The sequence below is a fragment of the Nanorana parkeri genome, unplaced genomic scaffold (genome assembly GCF_000935625.1).
Source record: "Nanorana parkeri isolate BGI_ZX_2015 unplaced genomic scaffold, ASM93562v1 scaffold62, whole genome shotgun sequence".
Taxonomy (NCBI): domain Eukaryota; kingdom Metazoa; phylum Chordata; class Amphibia; order Anura; family Dicroglossidae; genus Nanorana; species Nanorana parkeri.
Window position 1 is genome coordinate 1,075,803 of NW_017306330.1, and position 16,428 is coordinate 1,092,230.

Sequence of the window (16,428 nt, forward strand, 5' to 3'; positions counted from 1 at the left end):
ATCTTGATTTTTCTTAGTCATAGTGAAGCTTGCAATAACACTCCTTTTATTTTCTTCTCTCCTTCTACAGCTGGGTCAACAACTTTGGACATGAAGGCCTTGGTGTCCTTTTGGATATTCTGGAGAGACTTCTGGATAAAAAACAGTAAGGAACCCATCATCTTTCTTGAACAAAATGTCTTGTTTATTTATTTGATCCTGGATGAAGTTTGATGCCTCTAGGTGTTCACAACTCTCCAGCACTCCCAGCTGAGATCAACCCCTCTCCCGCCCTTCCTCATCACCCATGATACAGCTATGATAGTTTGGGCTCGGCTACTGTTGCCTTATGCTGAAGCGGGCACCCCACTACAGGTTCCACACCGTTTCCTGGACTTTTTAGAGTTTTAGTTGGGAGTCACATGTGGTTTTCATCTAATCTACCCTGGATGTAACTACCAGAAATGATTGGCTTAACGTTAAGATAGGTTTAAGTTGGGTTGACAAGGACACAAGGAAGCACAGTGATCTACTGCTGCAGGAAGACACTGGGCAGAGCTGCAACAGCTCTGCCCGAGCCTTCATACTGACATTAAGTGCCGTGGCTCACCTATTGGGCAATGTTTGAAAGGACTGGAGGCTTGACCATTTCTACTCCTGAGCTTAGCGCTGATCTCTGCCAGGACCCATGGTGGTTCCAGCTCTAGAAGATGCCGGGACCCATATAAGAAACTGACCGCTAGCAGTTCCAGGTCTAGAAGATGCCAGGATCTGTAGGAATCACTGACAGCTATTAGTTCCAGCTCTAGAAGATGTCAGAACCCATAGAAGCAACTGCCAGCTAGCGGTTCCAGCACTAGAAGGTGTCGGCACCTGTATGAGTCACTGACAGCTAGTGGTTCCACCTCTACAAGATGCCAGGACCCATACAAGCAACTGGTGGCTAGCAGTTCCAGCACTAGAAGATGCCATGACCTATAGGAGTCACTGACAGCTAGTGGTTCCACCTCTACAAGATGCCAGGACCCATACAAGCAACTAGCGGCTAGCAGTTCCAGCACTAGAAGATGCCGGGACCTTTAGTAGTCACTGACAGCTAGTGGTTCCACCTCTACAAGATGCCTTGACCTGCAGGTGTGGCTAAGTATGGACAGCATTTCAAAATTGCACTGGGACAAACAACTGCGGTCCCTGTGCCATCTATAAATGGCACCCAGGACTCAAGTGGTTAAGTTGTCACCAAAACAGTTATCGAGGTGAAATTATAAAATGGGAACACACATGTTCCAGTGGCAAAAGTCTAAGAGGATTTCCCTCACTTTGAAACATTTCTCCTGACTATCCTTCCCTTCTCTAAAAATAAAAAAGAAAGTTTTTAGCTAAAGTTTAGATATCCACGAATATGCACTCTGACTTACAACATGATTGAATATAAATTCATAACAATCACTAATAATTCAAATAAAGTAAACAGCTTATGAAGAGGGGGAAAAAATAATCCATCAGTGATCAGAAGTGTTATTATACTTTATCCACACATATTGTGAGCCGCTCACTCCTCAATCATGTTAATCAGTTTCTTTTTGAAAGGCAGACACCTAGAGCAACCAATCAGATGTGACTTCAAATATGATTGGACAGACACATTTCTCTTTGCTTTGATAAATATGCTAATTGGTTATGTTTTTTTGTTTGTTTTCTTCTCAAGGCAGGAGAGTATTGACAAGAAAAATCAACATAAGCTCATCCAATGCCTGAAAGCATTCATGAACAATAAGGTAGGTGAGAAGGCCCCGAGGAACGTTCCCAAACAAATATTTAATATTGTATTTTCATATTAATAAGTAGAATTGCTTTGTATCTGTGCATCTTGTCAGTTGTTTATTCTTCCTCTGCTTCAAAAGTACATAGTTTTTTTTTGCTGTTGTAAATAGCCTTTTTTAATTTCTAGAATGTTCCTTAATGTTACAAAAATAGGTGATTAAATATATGTCAGTTATGGTCCCAGGAGATCCATGTTTAAAGAAGTGCCATCACTAGTGTTAACTATGGGCCCATAAGCCTGTTTTATTACACAATGTTTAAATGGCCAACTCTACCCACATTAATTTTTGCTGAGTTGGGCTGTCCAGTAATTACTGGTGAGTTGGGCTGTCCGGTCATTATTGATTGAGCAGTGCAGTGCTGGGATTTCATTGTAGTAATTTGTGTCTCTGTGCTGTCCTGCAAAGATAGAATACAAGTGTTCCTCCCATGGAGTGCCCAGTTATAGAACTCAATATTACACAAAATCCATTTGGGGATGTGACACCATCAATAGCACTTTATGTACAATTGAAAATTGTTTTGAAGATAATTTTTTTTTTCATCTCTGGACTCCCAAAGAGACATATGAATGTGGCATGTGATTCAACCTGTCATAACATTTTGGGAGGAGTTTCCCATATTTACCCTGTTTCGTTTTAGCACTATAGGTTCTGAGATTCAATAGGTGAGTAGAACCAATACTGACCCTTGACGAACCCATAGCTACAATGCAAATGACCTAAGCTCGCTTTCTTGGCAATAAGGTCTCCAGCACATTCATCTCTGGGGGTGATTTTTTTTCTCAGGATGTACAAAAGATGGTAATTGAGGTTCTAGTGGTATCTCAGTGTTAATGTTTCAGGGCAGGACAGCACAGAAAGGGTCATGTGATTGCTTTTCACTCAGCACAACAAGCTGACTAAAGCTCTCTGCTTCTTACAGAACCACAAACATATTAAAAAAGGGAATTAAAAAAAAATACTACATCCCTACACATTTATAGGGGTTTTCGGAGGGCCACAACGTATTATATTCCTATCTATTTGAGGCTCTGTTGGCAAGATCTCCTTATCTTGCCAATGTGGTCCCCAGCACATTTATCTCCAGGGGTGGATTTTATCTCCGGATGTACAAAAGATGGACGCCAGTCACTTTAGTTTGAGGTTTTTCTATTTTATTCACACTAGTGGGAGGAAAACTGAAAGGAGGGTGCAGGGAGCACATAGAACATTGTCTCTGGTCTTCTGCACCTTTCTGAAGTATTTGGGTCACTCTCTCACTGGGCTATGCTGACTGGACACCTAACTTAGAATGTAGCTTCTTGACATCTGAGGTTCAAGCGGGATCTCAATCTTAATGTTTCTAGGCAGGGTGGCACAGAAAGGTTCCTGTGATTGCTTTCCACTCGACCAGTCCATCACCACTACCCTTGTAGCACTCCAATCCCTAGGACAAAAAAGGCCAGGGAGAAAGATAGTTTTCAAGGTAGCATCCTTAACAGACAGAGGCTCAGGAGGGATGACCAGGAAGGGCTTCAAACATTTATTACCTTCCCAATCAGTTAATCAGGCCCCCCCATACCTGCTAAATGGCTGAGGTACTCAACATCCATAACACTGAATGTTTTTTCCAGGCTTGGTAGGTTACGAGGATGTTTTCTGAGCATTGTTTGTATTGGTAAAAAAGCATTGCAGATTAAAAGCCTTCTTACTCTCTAAGGGGACGTCATCACAACAAAAGTAACAGAAAGCATGGGGAAATAGTGAGTGTCTTGCATGGGACAGACCTAACTAAGAGCAAAAGGCGGGGGAGTTAACAAAAGAACATGCTTTATGCGCAAACATAAATGTAGAACAGTCTGCTGTGGCAGTAAAAGTCCACTCTCTTGATGGCCTGAGGAAACAGTAGTGGTATAGCTGGTGGTTGGAATGACCTGAAGATTCTTTGGCTAGTGTAGTTCTGCAGGAAGGCAAAGATTAGAGGAGGGGCAGATAAGTATTATTTGTCTTCTAAGGGAGATTGCAAGTTGTCTTAAGAGCAGCACCACTGGATTCAATGAAAGAGATTAGAAACCACAAAGTGGTGTAATTCCAGAATCCTTTGAAAACGTGACACACCTTTTTACTATTCTTTTTTTCCCTTTTAGCTGGACTGATTTTTTTTTTGTAATTGGATGTTTCTTTAGTAAGTAAACCATGAACCTAGAAGCCCTAAGTAAAGCTACTTGCATCATTCTTTTTACAGTATGGCCTGCAAAGAATTCTGGGAGAAGAACGAAGTTTGCTCCTGTTGGCCAGAGCGATTGATCCCAAACAAGCCAACATGATGACTGAAATCTTGAAGATCTTGTCTGCCATCTGCATTGTTGGAGAGGACAATATGTAAGTTAGGTTGTGTAATGTGAAAGATTTGTGATTTAAGGTGGAATTCCAGCTGACAGTTAGGGTTTTATTGTTTTGGACAGAGTAGAGTAGTGAAAGAATCTCTCCGTTTTTATTGCCGTCTTGTCCCTATTGGGAAATTTTCACTCATTTTCTCTCCCAGGGACACAACAAGAAATGAGAGGAAATCTCCATGTAGTGAAGATAAATCCTACCTTTGACAGATGTCACTGTAAAATGAGTCCCTATTGGGAAATACTACCTCAACTCTTCTTCCAGTGTCAGTTCTAAAACTTTACATTTCCCAGCACTTTCCAGGGAATATCCTAAACAGGCACGCAGACTAACAAACCCCCCCCACTCCAAAACTCCAAAACATATATCCAAGAGTTGTCGGGACTTCAAAACCCATTAGTTCTATAAGATGGAGAGAACATATTCATTAATTGAGCTCACTTGCTCTGGGGAGGCTGCTCACGTAAAACAAGGCTTCCCTTGGAAGGTAACCAAAATTTGACTCAAAGTGTAAAAAGACCAAAAGAGCATCCAACCAAATTTTCAAAAGTGTCCAAGTTATGGTAACTATTCGTAATATGATTACATAGAGCAGCCAATGTTTTTTGGGGGCCCATTTCACCACGTCTTGGAATACTTATCAGGACCCAATAATCGTTATGCTGCCATTTCTGATATTGGGACACGACCGCCTGGCAAACAAGCCAAATCTATTACAAATTTGTCTGGTAAACCTGTTTCACGGAGTCTACTTAAGCCCTGGTAACAATTATAGGCCCTGAAGAAGGGGGAGTGAGTTGGGCCCCAAAATGCTTTTTCTGCTGTATGTTATTCTATTATGAATTATTAAACTGACTTGGGCTCTCTCATCATCTTGTTTTAGTGCTTCTTTTGTGTTTTTACACATAAACATTTAAACTATTTCAGTAATAACACATAGTTGAAAAGGAAGCCAAAGTTGAAGGTTTAAAATATATGAGATGCAGGATTGATTGTCCAATGATAAAGAATAGTTGATTTTGTTTTTGTTACAATCTGTAAAGAATCCAATCTCCCTCATATTACTGGTGACCCCACTGCAATCTGCGATAAGGTGAAGGCTTACCTTTTGTGTCTTTTATTCCCGAGGCTATACAACATCTGTGATAAAACATTATAAAATATATACAATTCAGTTTCTGTTTCAATATGAAACAAGTTATGTCTTTCATTTTCCAATCTAAGCTAACAAAATGAATAGATCCTGCTTGTTGTAAGGTTTTGCTAAAACCAAAACATTTTCTCCCATTTTCAATAGAGTAGGGATTGTTCTTTAAAAAAAAAAAAAAACATTGGGAATATTTCTCTTAATTTCCTATCTTGGTAACATAACAGGAAACAAAAAGGAAGCATCACCAAAGTGAGGGAAATCTTCTGGTTGTCACTAGATCATCCCCGTTGGAAGATTTCAAGTCTATTTATTTCTGTTAAAGTGACACTCAAAACATGTGACCGGGTCCCAGTGGCAATGGTCAGTAGGACACATAGAGTGAAATTTAGAATTGATGCACCACATTGTAATATTCAAATCCAAGTCAAAGTGACGCTAAACGATGGAGTTAAATCTTAAAAATGCATTCAAGTACCTTCACTATTAACAAAAATGTACCTTGTTTGTGCATCACTCGGCTGTAGATCCTCAAACCATCTCTGAATTTGTGCTGACACTGTCCTTCCTTCTGGAGGGGGGCTACGTTTGTTCCCCATGGTCACTGTGTGTGTTGTAAAGTAGCCACCGCTCCAAGGTCATGGCCGTGATGGACTACAATTTCAATGCAAATTATTAAACTAAATGTGGGATTGTAGTCCATCACAGGAGTGAGCTTGGAGTGGTGACTACTTTATTACACACACAGGGACCATGGGGAACAAAAGTAGCCCCCCTCCAGAAGGAAGGACAGTATTGGCACCAATTTAGAGGTGATTTGAGGATTGTGAGTTTGCACAGCATCTGTCAGCATCGGGGTTGAGCAAACACCCAACACTTCAATAACATCTAACTATAGGTTGATTATTATAAATTATTATTGTACACTATTTCAATGGTTTGTTTTCCCAAGCCCTGATTAAAGGGGATGAAGGTACAACCCCCTGAAATGTACTAACTTTGCAAGCAATCTATCATTGAATACACTTGTTATTAAACTTGAATATGCGTGGTGTGGCACTTCAATTCTAAGTTCATTCATCCCCACCACAACCTAAGGTGATTATGGCAACCCTATAGTGTGTATAAGCTGCCAGCCCAAATATTCAGATTATCTGTATTTATACTAATGCCACCCTGCTGGATGATACAAATATGAAATAAACATATTAAGGGTTCCATTGCTATTCATGTACTGCTCCAAGAAATAAAAAAACTTGTTCGTCCTTTTTGTTTTAGCTCCTTACCACAAAATAAATAGTTTTTGGCTTTAGCTGTTCCCAAAATTGCTGTTTCAGTTTAGGATGATTGCTGGCAAGTGGGATTATGTGCTTTGTCCTTACATCTCTTGAAGATTCGAGGACAGTTCTCCTACTAGAACTGCCCATTCCACCTCACTCAAAGTCAGATGATGACAATTCTCCAGTAGAGTCTCCTTAATGTAGAGTAAACCACTGGCAGGCAGAGGAGTCATCGGTAGAAACCATCTTTATGGCCTTGTGGAGATTGGCAGAAATTACTAATGTGTGATCCAGCCAATTAATAACAAACAAGGAAAGGAGTTTTGAGTGTAGTAGTCCTTTAAAAAACAAAAAGCAAAATTGGGGTCTATTGGGTTTTCGATTCTAGTTGTGAAACAAAATTCATACTGTGTCTTCTCTTAACTAGCTTGGACAAACTTCTCGAGGCGATCAGCACCGCGGCTGAAATCAACAACCGAGAAAGATTCTCTCCAATCGTTGAAGGCCTGGAGAATGACGAAGCCCTTCAACTACAGGTGAGTCTCTGCAGAAACTGTGGTTTCCAGTGTAACGTAATGAACATCACATCCTCAGCTCCAAGAGAAACTGCTAATTGAACCCTGTTCATGGTTCATATGATTCCAAACCAGATAATTCTCTGTTCAGGAACTACTCTACAGGTTTCCTGTATTTAATGTAGAACTCCATCTAAGTTCAGGCCCTCCTGAGGTCCTGGGTTATCTAGCAAAGGAATAAAACTATTATAATTTATGCTTGATGATTGGCTCTTCAACAAGCTAAGATAATTAAACACAGCCAAAGTAAAAAAGTGAATCAGTTATGTAATACTTATTGCAGAGAAATTAGGAACTGGACATTTCTCCTTAATGCTGAACTTCTAGCAGGTATAAAAAACCAACATTAATGCAGCTCCATAGTCAGTCATTAGTACATTATCAAATGTCTGTTTATTTTTTTGGAAGCAGTGCAAAATCTCTATTTAACTTTCTATCAGTGAGTTGTAATCTCTGTACAGAAGCATTTAGTCTGGGAGATCCAGGGCTAGAACCCATCCAGGTAGCCTTCATGCAAATGTGCTGATAAGGAACATGCTGATGGGAGAGAGACAAAAAGCAAAGTGAGCAGAGGGGTGACCTTATCAGTCTCCTGGTGCTCCCACATTGTCCAATAAGCAGGGTGGGGATGGAGATATCCAGGGCTAGAAGCCATTCAGGTAATCTTCATGCAAACGTGCTGACAAGCAGGGCCGGATTTCCCACAAGGCCAACCAAGGCCCAGCCTCTGGGCAGCAGGGAGTAGAGGGGCAGCAGGGGTGTGGAATTCATATCTCCTGACGCCCGAGGCATGCAGTTCTGCCTACCGTGCGGGTTGTTGTTTCCTACATTTAGTCCTGCTTTGGGCAAGCAGGGCTAAATATACAGCGGGGAAGCCATCGCTTGTTTTGTACAAGTGATCTCAGCGATCTCGCCGAAATCACTTGTATGCAGCCTGCATACAGGGGGAACCTGGCATTGAGGAACCTGGCATTGGGGCAGCAGAGAGAGTAGATCCGGCCCTGCTGACAAGGACCATGCTGATAGTGAACAGAGGGGTGACCTCCTCAGTCTCTCGGTGCTTCTACACTATCAAATAAGCTGTATGGGGTTGGAGAGATAACGCCACTGTATTGCTTAACTGTAACAGAGAAAGTGGTGTCATCCATCTTGCATGTGACGTGTAAATCTCAGGACTGGATGGACAGTAATACAAATCTGTGAGAAAAACAAAAGAGAAGGGTGCCCACCCTGGTGTAGATGGTTTTTTAATGATATAAGCTGAAGTACAGGATAAAATCATACTCACAAAAGTGAATCAGTAAAAGCATAAAAGGCAAGCCTGGACGACATCTAAAAACGGCTGCACAGACACCTGTGTGACAGCACAGGACTCCTTCGATGACACGTTTCCCGGGGGCCACGCCCCCTTCGTCAGAACAACTACACATCTTTTTGCATGTTAACAAAGCTCCCCTTATATGCACAGTATTTTATTTTTGTATGTAACTGTTTGACTGGAGTTCGTCTTTTAAAGTGATTTATAAGTGCGTGAACTGTCATATAGATTGTAGTGAAGACACTTCGGGCAGCGTACAACGTTGATGCAAGCTCCTTGCAAAATAATTGGCTGACTATATTTCCAACTCACCAAATTGCTGCCTCTGCTATCTATTATGACTTAGTGGAAAGTATTTGACAGGTTGTCAATATGTCGAACTGCCAAAATTACTTCTAGGAACGATTGTTAACAGTACGGTTGATCTTGTGTGGTTGGCTGTTCTTGACTTTCCACTCCTAAGTGTGAGAGCTCTCCTTGAAAAATAAACTTCCTGATAGCTATAGCAGAACTGAAAATGCCCTTGCTTTATCTCCATACACTTTTTAGGCTTTATTTCTAAATTCTATATGATTGAGAGATTGAAAGAGAACTAGTCACCATGGGGCTTCTGGAAGAATTTTAATGTTTTGTCTTCCAGTATTAAGACTGTGCAACTGTTTATGAACGGTTTGAAGTAGATCTTTTCTTTTTTTTTTTGTTTTACATACTTTAGCCAAGTCTTTCTTAGCCTTTTTACCCTTGAGGAACCCTTGCAATAATCTTCAGGCTCTTCGAGAACCCCTGCTGAAAAGCATTATACTTACAGCCCATGGTCCATTTAGTATGATCAATAAGTTGAAGAAAGTTTTAAATAAAGACTTATGGTTCACTTTGCTTATTTAGTTCTCAGGGCAAAGAACTGCATTACCAACCCCATCAAAATAATTTTCAGTAATAATTTTGAAATAATAACTGAAAAAAAGGAAAGCAAACAATGACATTTGTGGTGTCCTCCAACATTAGTTGTCAGCGTATAGGGGAGCCCATAAATTGGTGGATTGGAGAACATTTGCCTCCTTGCATTTGATAGAGGTTTCATCTTAATTTTCAGCTTGAAGGTTAGGGGTATCTCAAGTTGTTTCGCTGCCAGCTGTCTTACCTTACACTTGGGGGCATTTATCAGTTCTGTTGCACACCAAGGCAATGCTAAACAGGCTAATATTCATTAATAGTACTGAAGACTGTAAATATGGTGTCCCCCAACATAAGTGGCCATGTAGAGGTGACCCCTTACATTGATGGTTAGTGGAAAATTGTCCCCTTGGGTTTGATAATCCAGTGTAGGTGGGAGATTAGTCCACCATTGCTCACTCCTCAAGGAACTCCTAATAATGTCAGGATGAACCCTAAAATTACATGGGACCCTGTTTGAGAATCACTGCTGTAGATATATTTTTTAGCTCGAGTTCATCTGAAGTTATTGCCCTGTCACCTGTCTTACCTCACACTGAGGGCATTTATCGGTTCCGTTGCACGCCAAGGAAATGCTAAAGGGAAGTGAGACAGATTATGAAACTGAATTCTTATTCAGTTCCGCTTGATTCATATATTCCTCCCTCAGCTGTTCTAAAGCAGCCCTGTGACAGAATAAAACTGACCCCTGACCCCTTCCAAATAGTGCGCATGTTCAGAGGGAAAAATCTGTCTCCTTCAGTGTTAGAGTAAATCTGTTACAAAATGTATGCAAATATGCTGCAGTTGGCTGCCCGGGATTCCAGCTACAGGGGTTATAAATGCAAAGAAAAACTGTTATGTATACTTTGCTGAGTGGAATCATCATATTGTGTTGCTGATTTCCTTTATAAATGTCTCCCAAAGCTGAAAACTGCATAATAGTGTTAAAGCCCAATTTTAATTTTTATCCCCTTCTTGCCCCTCAGTTCCTTCCTCCCAGAAGGTCGCCCCCACCCAATTTTTTAACATTTTCTGTATGCACACCTTTTTTCAATAGTGCTTAGGTCACTCACAAGCTGTCCCCAAATCCATAATTTCTGCAGTGGTGGCCAGTCCTGAGTGGTGCCATGTAGTGGCTTGAGCACAGTTCTCTTCTGCATTCCATTGAGTTCAGAGTTTTGATAACATACCCCTAGGGGGTGGGTCCTTGACTCTCTGGGCTCACAGGAATTGGGTCGAATTTATCTGGGTTTCATGAAACTTGGAAGAGGGCTTCCGCTGGGCCCCGTAAAACCACCCCTGGGGCAGCACTGGAGTATTGAAAGGTTGAACATTGCTTGTAAAACTTTTTTGTTGTTAATGCCAGTTTTACTTAAAAAAAAAAAAAAGAAGAAAAAAAGGCTAAACATGGGTTTTGAATAACTAGAAGGCTCTTTCATTTGATACAGTTATGAAATTGCAAACCTTGGAGGACAGCATGAGGTCAGGCAGTTGACAAAGCAGCAACTTAAGTGTACACCATTCCTGTGGCTTCCTCCTAGTCACCGTCTTATCCCCACCCTGTCTGTACCACATTTACAATTGTGCTTCTATACGTCACATGACCCTTACCCTTTGCAGACATTTTTAGCACAGAAGTAATTTACATGCAGGGTCTAATCATCAGAAGAGCGCCTGTTATTAGCTTCCTAACTGCTGTATGTCTCTTTAATCTGCCGTTAAGAATTTAGCATAACTGCTTTCACCCAGAAAACGGCGTTGTTAACACGGCTGGTGGTTTGTTTCACTGGAATTTTAAAAATGGCCACCTCCGCCGTGGGACATTAACCGCCGATAATGGCGCATTCCTGCAGATTATTGTCTTTGTGTTCCGTCACTTACTGCTTGTTTTGTTTAATAGCGATTGTGCCGAACAGAAAAAAAATATGTAAATGGTGCGCGATCTCCCCTGCATATAATACGATGCCATGTAACCATTTCAGTGCTCAATCGAGATTTTAGGTTCAGCTAGTGGCTGCCGGGGCCCCGATTTGAAGGAATGCTGGTTTATTAGGTGATAAAGGCATGGCGGAGTGCAGACACACTGGGCAAATCATGCAAAGATGAGCCAATCTATTTGCAGGATAGTAAATTTGGAGGGTGTATGAAAAGATAATGGTAGTTCAGAGGTTTCCAGTTACAGGGATTGATTTGCTCTAATCACTCTGATTGGCCACAGGATAATGAAGGTGACAATGGCGTTTTTTGCTATTGTTCAATCCACCCGATCTGCTTCAATCCACCCAGCATCATGAACCTATCCATTAACCAGTAACGTGTGGGCCTGTCACAAACCCGTGTAGGAAGCTTCAGACTTCACACCAGATGAGCTTGAAATGCATTGTGCCAGTCATTTCGAATGCGGCATGTTCCTTTAAGAGCCACATGCAGCTTAGATGAAAAGATAAACCAAAATGCATCATGGAGGACTTTTTGCCGACTTACCATCAGGGCTGGATTTACTCTCTCTGCTGCCCCAAGGTCAGGTTCCTCAATGCGCCCCCCAGTATGCAGGCTGCATACAAGTGATCTCAGCGACATCACCAAGGTCCCTTGTACAAAACAAGTGGCAGCTTCCCCGCTGTACATTTAGCCCTGCTTGCCCAAAGCAGGGCTAAATGTAGAAAACAACTAAGCGCCCGGTGCCCAAAACTGCATGTCTCAGGCTTTGGGAGATATGAATTCCACACCCCTGCTGCCCCTCTACTCTCTGCCGCACCAAGGCCGGGTCTCGGTTGGCCTTGTGGGAAATCCGACCCTGCTTACCATGACCCACCTTACATTCATGATCGATTTGTTCAGAATGTTCAGCTATGCTTGAAAAATCTCTGCCTGTTCAAGGCAAAATGTCAGGGTTTCTTGATGGCCCTTCCCTCTATCTACTATTGCCTTCCCCATGCTCCCCTACAACCCATTCTCCCCTGGAGCCAAGTGTGCACTCCATGTTGAATGTGTCGGAGCATACCCAGGTCTAATTATCTTCTCCCTGTCCCTACCTGTCAGTGTTTGGGCCTGGTGATTGGCTGTTCGGAGGCTGACAACTGCATTCTGGGAAGATGGTTACATTCTGCTCAGTCCCTGTACAGCAGAGCCCAGATGGGAGAGGAAGCAGCAGCTTAAGGATCCAATTAGGTGTGATACAGTGCCCTTTTGCTAACAAGGAACATGGTAATAGAAGGAGAGAGCAGAGTGATAGAGAAATGAGGTATTCAGTTGGCTGCTTCTCTTTTCATTGTCCAATCACAGGCTTGGGGGAGGGACAAGACCTGAAGGTGTTACTGAACTGCAGCAGAGAAAAATCAGGTCTCCTCCTTCCAGACAGGGCTGTGTTCTGTGTCAGAAATCTCAGCACTGGATAAAGAGAAATGCAATCCATTTGGCAGGTAAAACAGCTGCCATATATGTATTTCATCTGTGTATTTAGCGGCTTGCCCGGAGTTCAGCTGTAAAAGTAAATATTGATCAAAAGGTCAATGAAGGGCTCGTTCACACCAGGTGTGTTAAGCTGCATTGATCAGTATTGATCAGCTCTGGCTCAGTGCAAGGACACAGAGAGAACAATTGTTTACTATGTGCCCTGTTCACACCACAACGGGGTGTAGGTGTGCGTTGCATATAAATGCAGCGTGTCCGCTTTTCTAGGCAATGCAATACACAACACAATATATTGCAAATGTGCGGAGATCCATCTCCATGCAGATATTATTCCTGATGGTATCTAAACCTAGGAATGCAGTGCTACAATGCCACAATGTTAACAAACCAAAGCAAAAGAGCCTTGTCGCATCATCCTGAACCCCCCCCCCTGTGAGATGACAGACAGGTAATTCTCACAGCAACATGCATTGAAAATTGAAAACAAGGATCAACCACGTAATACACACTAAATGTATACTGTCTGGATACAAAGCTGCATTTTATCTCTTAACTTTTCAAATTGTATCGAACTCAGCGATAAGTTTTCCTTCTCCGTAGACATGACCTTTAAGAACAAATCCACCTTATTGGTCCATTAAACCGTATCGCAGGCCTTAACGAGAACTGATTACGCTTCCATCACAATGGCCGGGAGATGGGTAACTCTGGCTTTATTAATTCCCATAAATCATAATGACTTCTATAAAACTCCGCTATAGTTAACTGGAGCTGCTTAACATAGCCTCTAATGCAGAGAAGCGTGCAGGATAAAAATTACAGGCCAGTAGTTTTGGTCAGTGATTGGCTCGGAGTTCAGCGCGCTGTGTAATAAAATGATTTCCTGGAATCGAAGAAGCTGTTTCTCTCATGGGCTTATGGGGTCACCCCATACTAAATAAGGGCAATTCACTGGATTATCAGGCGTTGACTCTAGCATTGCCTTTCAGGTATCTTTGTTTGATCCTACACAGATAGGACAAAACGCTTTCCCTATAATCAGAAGGGACAAAAAAATGTTTGCATCCACTTGATTTGCAAATTGATTGGTTCATTGCTAACTGTAAGCTTCTGTACGGCTGGGGCTGTACTCTGTAGAGTGCTGCACAACATTGTGATGCAATATAAACATTAGAAATATATAATAAGTGAAGACTTGCAATTTTCCCCATTAAAATATGAGAAGAATTTATGAAAAGTAAAGGAAAGGGTAAAAGCTGCCCCTAAGAACTAGAATATTCTTCTTTTTTTTCGAAACTGTGGTGTGGGGGGTCAGTGGGCCGTGGACATCTGACCATCACACCTATAGGGGCTCGTTGGACATCTCGCTCCAAAATCATGACCATTAATATGCAGTCACATCTCCTCCTTGTGGCTATGACGGCCTCCACTCTTCTGGGAAGGCTTTCCAAAAGATTGTGGAGTGGCTCAATTTGAATTTCTTAATTCAGTCAAAAGTGGATTTGTGAGGTCAGGTGCTGATGTTGGATGAGAAGACATGGCTCTCAATAGGCTCTCAATAGGCATTCCAATTCCAAAAGTGTTCAGTAGGGTGTCAGAGCACACTGAAAACCAGACAAGCATAAGGTGCTTGTAAAAAAATACTTAGATTTTTGCTTGTTCCTATTGATACTTTTCTTAATAAACAGGAACAAGCCAAGGTCAGGAGCTGGAGTGGGTAATAGTATAAGCCAGGTCAGGAACACATAGATCAGCATCATCTGGAACAAGCCAGGAGCAGGAAACAGAAGAGAACGTCGGGTCATACACGAAATCAAAATATACAGAGCAGCTGGAATGCACTTGAAGGTAAAACCACGCAAGGGCAAGGTCAGACTGGACTGAGTGGTTTATATATGGTGAGTGTGGTGACATCATCACTCAGAGACAGGAAACTCCCATCTGGCTCTCTCAGATGATGCTCTCCTGTTTGGCCATAAGAGGGAGCCTGGGAGTAGTGAGCGATGTTACACAGTCTGCTCAGACAAAGGAGGAATCACAGGTTGGCGGAATGGCAGCCAAACCAGAATGCTGCAAACAAGTTAAGTCAGGGTGGAACCCTGACATAAGTTTGAGGTGATGGCTATGAGCAGGCTAGTCAGGCTCCTCCACACCAAACTCTTTAAACTATGTCCTTATGGAGCTGGTTTTGTACACAGGGGTACAGTCATGCTTGAAGAGACAAGGGTCTTCACCAAACTGCTTCTCAAAGTTGGAAGAGCACAATTGTCTGCAATGTCTTTTTATGCTGTTGTATTAACAGTACCCTTCACTTTAGACACCTGAACTTGTTGGAATCTGTGATGGTCAACATTTCAACATATAGTGTGGGTATGATGGTCAGGTGTCCACAAACTGGTGGCCATAGAGTGTAGGGAGTGTAGTGTGGTATGTTTTGGAAGCCTGCCAGAAGAAGCAATAGAAAACAAAGGCAGCCATCACACAAATAAAGTTGAAAGTGTTTGGGCTGTAGAGATCCCTCACTTTCTAAGCTCAGTAAACACTTATCAGAACCATCTCAGAAAGGTCCCTTTATTGCACAGCATGGTGGAGCCCTTACAGTTACAGGAACCACTGAGCCTCAGAATGGAAGGTGCCCAAAGGAAAACTTGCGTTGGTTTCCATAACAGCCGATCGGAGCTTCCATATTTTTCTGCCATATTGTACACACGAAACGCAAAAGGGTTCATACCTTGGTTGTCGTTATAGGTGCAACTATGCAATTTTAGCGGAGGTGTTCTTCATTATTAATGAAGATCGAAGTAGTAACAAGAAAATTAAGGTTTGCGGTGAACATCGGCTTGTGAGCTGGCAATGAGGTCCTTGATGGTCCTTTTTTGTTCTTGTAGAGCATGTTGTCAGGTCTCTGGCATCGCTTCTTTCTGGAGCACAGGTCCTCCAAACCAGCCAGAGACAGGCCAACTGTCAACTGCCTATTATACAGTATAATAGCAGCTTCTTTTCCAGTTCATGCCTAACCAAAGGATAATCATTCATGAAAAGCACAGGCTCATGTTCACATTTTCTGCAGCCTCTTAGCTTCTGAAATTGCTAAAAAGTTACAAAGCTGTCATCTGATCACTGGGGAGGGGAGAAGATGCTTCCTCCTACCTGCAACAGACTGGTGATATTGTCTCAGGCTAGGCAAAGTCACTGGAGCTCAAGGACGGCTTTGATAAAAAGTGGAGCTCCTATAAAAAATGTTACTGTTGCGTAGGTTGTAACATGCCAGGAATTTATTTAAGCAGACTTGAACATTTACTGAAAGGTCCACATTAGGTGTCTCGTTAGACCAGCAGCCCGCCAACACAGCTCCATTAATGGACAGACTGCCATCTACCACAAATCAAAAAAAGGGGCAGACTCGATGAACCACTTTGTTCTTTTTCTGCCGTCGCTCTCCTATGTTTCTGTTTCTATTGTCCTCGCGGTCTTCAGTTTCAAAGTTCTTGGAAAAATGAAGTGAAGGAGAGAAATTTTGCACACGTATTTATTTAAGCTTTGACTGTCGGTGAAGGGGGACAGAAGTCAAGTCCCG

General features: G+C 42.1%; 1 protein-coding gene across 1 annotated transcript in view; it reads left to right on the forward strand.

Moving 5' to 3' along the window:
- DIAPH2 (diaphanous related formin 2) overlaps positions 1-16,428 on the forward strand; it is a 909,560-nt gene that overhangs the window by 244,796 nt on the left and 648,336 nt on the right. The window contains exons 6-9 of the mRNA XM_018576282.1: positions 71-145; positions 1,688-1,757; positions 4,030-4,166; positions 7,036-7,144. Coding sequence (XP_018431784.1) covers positions 71-145; positions 1,688-1,757; positions 4,030-4,166; positions 7,036-7,144 — 391 coding nt within the window. The remainder of the gene's footprint in view (positions 1-70; positions 146-1,687; positions 1,758-4,029; positions 4,167-7,035; positions 7,145-16,428) is intronic.